The 10,631-nt window shown below is 56.3% G+C and overlaps 4 protein-coding genes across 4 annotated transcripts in view; 2 read left to right on the plus strand and 2 right to left on the minus strand.

Moving 5' to 3' along the window:
• PTSG_06069 (uncharacterized protein) overlaps positions 1-1,020 on the plus strand; it is a gene marked incomplete at its 3' end in the record, with an annotated part of 1,938 nt that extends 918 nt beyond the window's left edge. Inside the window, exons 3-5 of the mRNA XM_004992908.1 lie at positions 154-265; positions 587-844; positions 992-1,020. Coding sequence (XP_004992965.1) covers positions 154-265; positions 587-844; positions 992-1,020 — 399 coding nt within the window. The remainder of the gene's footprint in view (positions 1-153; positions 266-586; positions 845-991) is intronic.
• A 305-nt stretch (positions 1,021-1,325) lies between these two features.
• PTSG_06070 (Msid2) lies at positions 1,326-6,385 on the minus strand. The gene is made up of 9 exons (XM_004992909.1): positions 6,053-6,385; positions 5,637-5,713; positions 5,354-5,471; positions 5,060-5,136; positions 4,680-4,780; positions 4,272-4,406; positions 2,774-4,025; positions 2,378-2,515; positions 1,326-2,068 (listed from the first exon to the last, which is right to left on the minus strand). The coding sequence occupies exons 1-9, from the start codon at positions 6,357-6,359 to the stop codon at positions 1,499-1,501; spliced, it is 2,775 nt and encodes a 924-aa protein (XP_004992966.1). The 5' UTR covers positions 6,360-6,385; the 3' UTR covers positions 1,326-1,498.
• Positions 6,386-6,494: 109 nt separating this feature from the next.
• Positions 6,495-10,212, minus strand: PTSG_06071 (arginase). Its single transcript, XM_004992910.1, has 8 exons — positions 9,576-10,212; positions 9,319-9,388; positions 8,829-9,120; positions 8,542-8,675; positions 8,198-8,317; positions 7,679-7,865; positions 7,337-7,479; positions 6,495-7,119 (listed from the first exon to the last, which is right to left on the minus strand). Exons 1-8 carry the CDS (start codon positions 9,704-9,706, stop codon positions 7,036-7,038), a joined length of 1,161 nt encoding a protein of 386 aa, XP_004992967.1. The 5' UTR covers positions 9,707-10,212; the 3' UTR covers positions 6,495-7,035.
• Positions 10,213-10,330: 118 nt separating this feature from the next.
• PTSG_06072 (uncharacterized protein) overlaps positions 10,331-10,631 on the plus strand; it is a 3,252-nt gene continuing 2,951 nt past the window's right edge. Inside the window, exon 1 of the mRNA XM_004992911.1 lies at positions 10,331-10,522. The gene's annotated coding sequence lies outside the window, so the exon portion shown is untranslated. The remainder of the gene's footprint in view (positions 10,523-10,631) is intronic.

The raw sequence follows: 10,631 nt of genomic DNA on the forward strand, positions 1-10,631 counted from the left end.
CTCTCTCTCTCTCTCTCTCTCTCTCTCTCTCTCTCTCTCTCTCTCTCTTTCCGCAGTCTTGCTGCGGCAACTTGTGCTTGTGCTTGTGTGTTCGCCCATTATACGTTCACGATTCCCAACCCTCAATGCTGGTCTCTCCTCGTCTCGTCGCAGCGTCTTATTCAGAAGACGTACTTGGCTGTTGTTGTCGCAACGCCAACGATGGACACCAATAACCCGTTTCGCAACGCATCTGGCACATGGTCATCACCACACCCAGATGAAGGTATACGAGAGTACCCGCGTGCCTTTGTGCGAGTACGTGCGTGTCTTTGTGTGTCTGTGAGGCAGGTGGAGCTGGACAATGTGTAGAAATGCTCGCTGTTGTGCATGTGTGGTACACCATCGCATACAAGTGCGCCTGGTGCTGAAAGAGACATAGCACCCGTATTCCCTGTCCTCAACACACACACACACACACACACACACACACACACACACACACACACACACACACACGCGCGCGCGCGCGCACTCACTCACACACACACACACTCACACTCACACGAGTACACATACACCCTCATGCATACTGTACCGCGTTCAGATCCCGTGCGCGGCGCTGAGAAGACGGCGTCACGCATCAGGCGCCAGCTGAAGCGGGCCGGGCTGGGCCATCCGCCGTACCAACACGGCATTCTGCAGCACCTGCACGCACACGAACTGCTCATCCCATCGTACTTCACAGACGGAACACCCCTGCACATTGTGGCGCCGCTGCCATCGCACATGTCCCTCACCCTCGGCACCCTCTTCAACGCCGCTGACGGCAGTGTGGCAGGCATTGATGCGAATGGGGAAAGTGGTGATCATCGTGGTGGTGGCGGTGGTGGTGATGGTAGTGATGAAGAACGACATGGGAGGTGGAAAGGAAGTGTTGATCGCGGGCACGACATGAGTGCGAAGCAGCGCGACACACGACCACATCTCTTGATTGATCCTGTCCTTGCAGGCAGATTTGAGAACGCAGAACACACGTGAGAATACGCACACACACACACACACACTCTCTCTCTCTCTCTCTCTCTCTCCCCCTCTTTGTGTGCGCTTGAACGAGTGGTGTTTCATGATTGCATTCAAGAGGGTAGTTTATAGCCAGCAGAGGCGTGCAGGGCTCCCATAATGAACTGTAACTAACTAACAGCAGCCCACAGCAACTTCACTCATGTCACATAAATCAGCCTTCAACAAGGCAGGGCACTCACACACACACACACACACACACACACACACACACACACACACACACACACACACACACTCTCTCTCTCTCTCTCTCTCTCTCTCTCTCTCTTACACGCACACGCACATACACACACACTCTCTCTCTTACACGCACACGCACACACATACACACACACGCACTCTCTCTCTCTCTCTCTCTCTCTCTCTTACACGCACACACACACACTCTCTCACTCCCTCTCTCTTTTACACACATGACACACAATCAGAGCAGCTAGAACACGGGGATGCGAGCGCGCGGCGTTGCCCTGAGATCGTCGTCGAGCGAGAGGAGCACAATGGCATTGAGGAAGAGCCCATATGCAGACAGCATGTGCCACAGGTCGTGCGTGTCGTAAAAGCGGAAGAGAATGCACTCCTTGTTGAGGTCGCGAGAGGCGGCCGGGGTGAGGTAGAAGCTTGACGCGCGGTCGTTGAAGAAGTACAGCGCAGCGCCCCACAGCGCCAGCGACGCGACAAACACCAAGACGGGCAGGCGGGTGAGCCGCTCGCCGTGCCGCAGCTTCATGGTGACGTAGTAGCAGAAGTAGATGAGGTAGTTGATGATGGCCAGGCCAAGGAAGAACGTGGGCACGTCCTGGAACTGCGTGACCATGCCAGCAATGATCGCCATCCACGTGATGATGTTGATGACGAGCAGCAGCAGCGCGCGCCCTTTGCGCCGGGGCATCGACAGAGAGCACCACCGCGGGGACGTGAATGAGTTGAGAAAGTAGAGGGAGATGATGTTGGCTGGCAGCGGCTCCTTCGGTGCAATGCAGCCCCACAGCCCAAAGAAGTACAGCTGCGGTCGAGACGAAAGGGGTGGGGGTATGTGAGTGTAAGTGTGTGTAAGTGTGTATGTGCGTGTGTGTGAGAGAGTGAGAGAGCGTGTGTGTAAGTGTGTATATGTGTAAGCGTAAATGTGTGTGTGTGTGTGTCTGCTTGTGTTTGTGCGTGTATCTGTTCGTGTATTGTTGTGCGTGGTTTTGTTTTTCAGGCTGCAGCGTCCGCATCTGTGTGTGTGTGTGTGTGTGTGTGTGTGTGTGTGTGTGTGTGTGTGTGTGTGTGTGTGTCGTTGTTAACCCTTGCATGAAAAGCGAGCGTGCCGCACCTGCAACGTCGCGATGAACGAGAGCGGCAGTGCTACAATGAGGACGATGGCGTAGAAGTAGATGGAGTGCCAGTAAACGCCAATCACGACGACAAAGATGAGCGCAGCAATCCACAGATAGGTCACGTGCGGATTCGGCTGGCAGGTGGGGACACACGCGCGGGTGGTGGTGTGAGTGAGTGAGGGAAAAAAGTGGCGTCATAGTGACGTGTCAGTGCTGGACAGCGGCATGTAAGTACGACAGCAGGCACACACACACACACACACACACACACACACACACACACACACACACACACACACACACACACACACACACAAGGCTCCTGCGCTACCCTCCGCAACGTCCACCCCTAACTCCGAACCGCGTCCTTGCCCTCTCGCTCGTGGCCGCACCAGGGCGTCGTTGTGCCTGCGCTGGTAGAGAACGAGTGCCATCAAGACACCAATGACATACATAAACGACGTGTCAAACTGAAAGTTGACGGGCGTCGGGCACGTGTGGTAGCACGCAGAGAACACGCCCTCGGCTACAAACGCCAGCCCAATGGCATGGAAGATGCCAGAGTGCCTGGGCAGACCCAGCGCTGCATCGGGGGACGTGGCCGTGTCGAGGTCGATGTTGGACGCCTCCTCCGCGAGCAGACGGCGGCGGCGGCGCACAATCAGCAGGAACAGCAGCCCAAGCGTGATGTAGCCGAGGTTGCTGAAGAAGTTGTTGAAGGAGTACGTGCGCCAGAGCGGGCGGCTGCAGCGGAAGTTGTAGTAGCAGAGGTCCTGGTTGCCAGCGTGGAAGTGGTCGAGTTGCGAGTACACCAGCTGCACCACGGGTAGCGCGTAGAATACCATCAGCGCAATCAGATAAAGCGCGTACTGCTTGAACTTCTTCTCCTGGATGGACGGCAGCTTGCGCGCTAGGTGGCTCACCATCGCCGGCTCCTGTCCACGACACGCGTGCAGGTCATATGCCGTGTAGTTGTGCCCCGTGTCCCACTCCGCCCGCAGGACTATGCCGCCACTGCCACTGCCACTGCCACTGCCGCGGGCCTGGACGCTCAGCGGGGCGACTGGTGCTGATACTGATTGTGGTGTCGTGTTTGCCTCTCGCGTCGTCAGCAGCATGGCCGCTGCCTGTTGCCGCGCAATCCCTTCTCCTCCACGACCGTTCTCCTCCTCCTCTTCCCCTTTCTCTGCTGCTTGTTCTTCCTCATCCGCCCGCTGGTGGTGCTGGTCGTGTGCTGCTGGCGACGTGCCCGGCGCAGCAGCTTGACCTTCACCGCGCCCATCATCACCACCATCATCGTGAGGGTTGCGGCGAGGTTGCGGGTGCAGAGGCTGCAATGGCCGGTCCATTGCTCCATATGTCGGTGCATGATGCAATAGCGCACTGTCCTCCCGCTCCTCCCAGTCCTCCTGCGCCCCGCTGCGTTTTGACCTGCGGGCGTGGCTGCGGAAGAGGAAGAGCAGCTCATCTGGCGCGGGCTCGTTGATGCCGGCGCCATGACGCACCTCGCACCACACGGCCAGCATGTACAGCCCATATGGGACCAGGATGAACACCACCACGACAAACATGACGGGCCACGTGTAGTCGAGGTCGTCTGTCGACTGCACGTCCACAACAAAGTCCTGCGGCTCCGCCACGCACCTGCGTGAGTTCAGTGTGTACATGTGAGTGTATGAGAGCGAGTGTATGAGAGCGAGTGAGTGAGTGTTTGAGTGAGTGAGTGAGTGTGTGTGTGTGTGTACTTGTGTGTTTGTGCGTGCACGTACGTGCGTGAGTGGGTGAACGAACAAACAAGAGTGTGGCACGTATCCCCACTGCCTCTGCACCAACAAGAAGCATCGCAAACACAGCCCACGACACCTCCTCCCCTCCCCTACTGTTGCATACGTGTGCTCGTCCGGGAGAACAATGACGACAACAAAGATGTCGGGGCCAAGACGGGAGCGATCGAGAACAAATGTCGACGAGTGCAGCGCTGTCTCGTAAAACCCCTCAAAGCGCACGTTGGAGTCCAGATCATACCTGGTGAGAAGAGGAGCAAGGAAGAGGAGAAGGAAAGGATGTGTATCAGCACTCGCAAGCGGGGCGCAAGAAAAGCGAACATGTGTGTGTCTGGATGTGCATGTGTGGAAGCTGCAGCTGCTACAAGTCAAAATGCGCGTGGTCAAGCACGGGACGCAGTTACACACACACACACACACACACACACACACACACACACACACACACACACACACACACACACACACACACACACACACACACAAACACACACACGCGCGCGCATGCGCGTACAGTGGGCATGATGAGTTCTGGAGGGAGATGATGCTGCGAAGCGGGTGCGGCGCGTCTGTCCGCACATCAATACGCAGCTGCTCGTGGTCCCCAAAGGTGAGCTGACGTCACAGCAGCACCAAACATAGGGATGCAAACGTGCAGTTCAATGTGTGTGTGTGTGTGTGTGTGTGACCGTGCGTGTCAGTACGTATCCATGACGTTGAATGTCTCTGGTGGTGCCCGTGCACAGATGTGCATGCGCATGTGTGCGCATGTGTGCGTCAGTACAAAGCAGACATGCGCCACGACGTGCTACAGTTGACATTTGGAGTGGATATGTGTGCATGAACGCGTGCACACAGGAGCAGAACCGCGCTCACAGGCGCGCGGGCACTGACCCGAAGGTACGCGGGCAAGTTGGGGGAGGCCGTGATGGTGCGAGGTGTGCCTACAGACACAGCAGTATCAAAGAGCTCTGCAGCACACAGCACGTCGGCAGATCACATTGATACAACGCACGCGTAAGCTTCAGTGTCACGCACGCACACGCACATGTACGTAAATTTGCGCACCCATGCGCATCCACAAACACACACACACACACACACATACACACACACACACACACATACACACACACACACACACACACACACACAACACACACACACACACACGAACACAACGCAAACCTGCTTTGTAGATGAACCGCTCCTGCTGCAGGCTGGTCACTGTCACGCTAAACTCCCAGTCTGATGCGTTTGACATGCAGCTCACATCGGGACAAATGTTTCGCCGCACCAGCGGAAACTGGACCACAAAGTACAACCACCGCGTCGAGCACCAAAGTGTAGCTGTGAGTCGGTTTTCAAAGTCATCAGCAACACACCGACATCTGACCCCCGAGCACTGCGCACATGCATAAAGACACAGAGAATGTACACGTCCACAAACACAGAGTGCGTTCTCACAAACCTTGCAGCCCTGCGCTTCGAGGGGCAAGCTCCACTGCTGAAAGCCGCAGCTCTGCGAGAGGAAAAAGCCGACATGGCCTGAATGTCGATCAGGGCAGTTGATGCATGGTCAGCAACATGATTGAGTACGGTGCAGTGGCGTGCAGGTGCACAACACACATAACGAACGACCTAGAAGCGCAACCACGCAGACACAGACACACAGATACAGACAGACAGACAGACAAACAAACAGGCAGACAGACAGACAGACAGACACGCAGGCAGGCAGGCAGGCAGGCAGGCAGGCAGGCAGGCAGGCAGGCAGGCAGGCAGACACACAGACACACACACACACACACACAGATACACACACGCACACACACAGACACACACAGGCACACACAGACACACACACACACCACACAAAACCGACACCTGTGCGGTTGGCTGTGCTCCAGGATGTGATCCGAGGCACAATGGTGTTGTCTGGGGAATGTGGGTAGCTGAACGATGTCACCGCAGGCTGGTCCTCAGTCACTGTCCCATTCACGACACATGCCTCCCCAAGCACGAGCGGTTGATGCCTTCGGCACTGTGGAAGGCTGATGGGGGGATCTGGCGCTGGCGCATCCACATGCATCATTGCACAGCAACACCGGACACCCAGCACCGCCGCCACCGCCATCAACAGCAGCGGCAGCGGCACTGGCACGGTGCGCTGTGTGGCTTGCTTCGTCATCATCGTCGTCTGTTGCAGCTGGCTTGGAGTGGTTGCGGAAAATTGACGAACATGAGCGCTAATCGGCGGCGAGTGTGATGTCCGTTTGTTTGCGTCTCGCGCTGTGTGGCGACATTGTCATCTTGACACAGTGTTCGATCTGAGTGCAACGTTGTTTATGTGTTGAGGGGAAGCAAACCTAAGAGCCTGATACACTGAAACAGACACACAGACACACAGACAAACACATACGAGACGGTGCCGTTTAGAACGATGCGAACGAGTAAGAGACTAAGGAGGAAGAGAGACAGGGAAAGAAAGGTGAGGGAGCGAGCAGATGAGTGATGGCAGAAGAAGAAAGAAGAGAGAGAAATGAAGAAAGGAGGGGAAGAAGAAAGAAGACAAATCCCGGGACTTCAAACAAACAACAGCGACGACGCATGCCGTCTTTCTTTTGCATGCAGGTACTCCACGACAGCAGCGGTGCGAGTAACGCAACGTAACATCACAGCGCAGAAACAGGCTGGAAATGACTGCGGGGCGGATTGGACTTCACAACGATGCAATGGTGCGTTAATGGTGCGTTCGAGGAGCGGGAGGGGGGGGGTCGAGTCAAAGTTATGTGGTGTCAACAGCAAAGCAGCACGCGTCGGGACACATGCGTGGTGATGGTGGTATTTCGTCCGGGGAGGGAAGATGCTTAGAGGATGCGGTTGCCGAGGGCGGAGGTGGCAATGGCCATGCCGAGCTCAACAGTCTCCTCGCCAAGGGAAATGCCAAACGCCTGCACGGTCGCGGGCGTGTGGTGTGTGTGTGTGTGGTGGGGGGGGGGGTGGTGAGGGGATGGTGTAAGCGTAGGACATGGTGGAAGGAGCGATGGAAGGCTGATGGCAAGCGACGCAGGGAAACAGAGACATGGAGAACAGGGGAACAAGGGTATGGAAACAGGCACAGACAGACACAGGGACACGAAACATACACACCCACACACACACACACACCTCCTCGCCCTTGAGGAGCGGGTTGACTTCGACGAGGTCCATGGAGACAAGACTGCCGGTCTCCGCCGCGGCCTCCGCAACAAAGTGCGCCTCCCGATACGACAGCCCGCCACGCACAGCCGTGCCCGTCGACGGAGCAATCACTGTTGTGGGGGGGGGACAAAAGCGCGCACGTGTGTGATTGTATGGGTGTGTGTGTGTGTGATTGTGTGCATGTCTGTGAGCGGCAGATGTGCACTTTGATTCAGCGCATAAACACAGAACAAACAAAGAGAGAGACACACACACACACACACACACACACACACAAACACAACCCAACACATCAAGACGATGCCGCACCTGGGTCGCAGGCGTCAATGTCGTAGCTGAGATGGATGGGCCGCTTGTCGAGGTGGTCGAGAGCCATCTCCATGACCTTGCCGATGCCATACTTGTCCACGTGGTACATGGTAAACGCCTTGATGTTGTGCGAGCGGATCAGCGCGCGCTCAGCAATGTCAAGATCGCGCAGCCCAACATACACAAGCTGGTAGGTCGTATTGGAGTGTGTGCGTGCGTGCGTGTGTGTGTGTGTGTGTGGTGTGGTGTGGGGAGGAGCCATGGGTGAGGTTGTTGGGCATGCACATCGTTAGTGGCTTTCATCATGAGGACAAACACAAGCCAGCAGACAAGCATTCAAAGACAACAAAAAATACAGACCCACACATAGTCCCAGATAGACAAGAAGAGACAGACCAACAAACAAACAAACAAACAAACAAACCAACACACCCACACCCACACCCACACCCACACCCACACCCACACCCACACACACACACACACACACACACACAACACCCCACGCCACTTGCGTACGTTGTTGAGGTCGAGCTTCGGGACATCTGCGAGCCAGGCGTGGCCCGGGATGGTCTTGCAGTCGCAAAGGCCGGCAACCAGCCCAAGTGGCATGCCGTGCATGTTGCCGCTCGGCGACGTCTGCAGCAGGTGGCAGCCACACAAACATCACATGCATGTGCTCACATGGTCAGTCATGTTGTTGATGTTGTTGTTGTTGTTGTTGTTGTTGTTGTTGTTGAAGGCTGTTTGCAGGTCGTTTGTCGGCAGGCAAGCAGGCACAAAACAAAACGACATGATGGGATGGGGCCACGCACGAGCACGCGACAGCGCCATGGGGTATCACAGAATGAGAGGGCGCGCACCTCTGGGATGTTGATGTCGGCGTGGGCGTCGATCCAGAGCACGCCGACGTCCGGGCGCACCGAGAGGGCGCCGGCCAGTGTGCCCGTGGCCAGCGAGTGGTCACCGCCCAGCGTCAGCACAAACTTGCCTTGCTCTGTTGTGTAGGTGCATGTGTGCGTGTGTGAGCATGCAGTAATTTGAACTCTCGCACACAGACACAGACACAGACACAGACACACACACAGACACGCAGACACACACACACACACGATACGGATACATGGTTTTGTTTTTTTCTTTCACCCACCTGCGCTCTCGCTTGTGGCGCGGTAAATCTTCTCGTTGGCTGCACCGACGGCCTGTGCAAGTTTGCAGTTGCCCGGGCCGGCGTACTCGGCAGCGTCGGCGCCGGCGGCACCAAAGTCGAGATCGCCGCGCTCCGTAACGCGCCAGCCGAGCTTCATGATGCCGTCTAGCAGGCCCGCCTCGCGCAGGGCGGTGGGCCCGCGCTGCACGCCGTCAAAGGGCTGGCCAAAGCTCAGGGGCGCGCCAATCACCGCACACGTCTTTGGGTTCTTGAGGTATGTTGGGCATGGCACCTGGAGTTGGGCAGGAGGAGGAGGAGGAGTTGCATGTGTGCACACGTGTGAGGGTGTGGACGAGCTTGAACGTGTGGACGAGGGTGAGGGTGTGTGATTCGAGTGCAAACACGAAGAGAAAGCACGAAAGGATGAGTTGTCACTGCTTTGTTCATGACACGCCCACGCATGCACCCACGCACCCACACATGCACGCACCTCGACACGATGCACAGCCTCAAGGCCGCTTCGAATGTTGCCGACGCCCAAGCCGGCTGCGGCGTGTCCTCTGCGATATGAGACGAACACGGCACAAGCGTGAACAAATGGGAATCTCGAAGCAAGGTCCGCAGGACAGACGGACAGAGGAGGACCGCATGGAGACACTCACACTCACACACACACACACACACATGGACAAACGCACAGACACACACACACACACACACACACAACCAGAGCCAACAAACACGTACGCTGGTGTGGTGGAAGACACGCTGCGCTTGTGGCGTGCGTGGCTAGAGGCAGCCAGCACCACAGGTCTTGCTGCAGCAACAGCCGCGACAGCGGCAGGTGTGGCTCTGCTTGCGGTTGCAACGCTGTACATGGTTTGCTGTTGGAACAATGGGGAAGACGAAAGGATCGACACAGAGAAGAGAGCGGTATTGTTGGAGCACAGAATCGGATTGAGCTGTGATCGTGGAACGTAGTCTCGGTGGTAGTCACGAGCTTGGTGGATGGGTGCAAAGCGGTCAGGCTGATGATTTGGTGATGATGGGGATGCACGAAAAATGATCCCTCGGCCTGGGGGGTGCGAGCGGCGTGAGTGTGTGAAAAAATACACAGAAGAAGAAATTTCTGGCAGTCCTGCCAGCCAGAACACGTGGGCATGTGCCGGTTGCGGCTGTCGCTGGCTCGCACTGCTCACCTGCTTGTTGGTTGCTTAATGAGGGTTGCGGCAATGCAACGGCACTTGACTGGCTGGCTGGTATTGGGGGGTGGGGGATGATGGGGATGGGGAAGTTGCGACTTGAATGATCGTGTTGCTGAAACGGAAGCTCGGTTGGGCGTGCTGTGATGACGGATGGTGGTGGTGTGTGTGAGCTGCTCAGCTGAAGCAAGCAAGTGAGCAAGCAAGGGGGCTTTGTTGACTCAGCACTTGCGTCGGCGGTCCTTGTTCTGTGTGTGTTTGGCTTGCGTGGCTTGTGTGTTGCAATCGCAGATTGTTGTTGTAAAACATTAGCAGTTTATCCCAATAGCTGGAGCATGCTTTTTCAGGCTACAGTGATAAGCGCTGTTTCAAGGAAGATATCTACCAACAATCGACTGTTGATCTGGACCTCCGAATCAAAACAACAAGACACCGCTCACACAAACCAACCAACCAAACTCACTGCCCATATCCGTTTTCGGCATCTGTCCTGTGAGTGCTGGGAGTGCTGGGAGGTGTGTGTTTGTGGTGTGTGTGTGTGTGTGTGTGTGTGTGTGTGTGTGTGTGTGTGTGTGTGTGTGTGTGTGTGTGTTGTGTGTGT

This window comes from Salpingoeca rosetta (assembly GCF_000188695.1).
Source record: "Salpingoeca rosetta unplaced genomic scaffold supercont1.15, whole genome shotgun sequence".
In the NCBI taxonomy this organism is placed as follows: Eukaryota; class Choanoflagellata; order Craspedida; family Salpingoecidae; genus Salpingoeca; species Salpingoeca rosetta.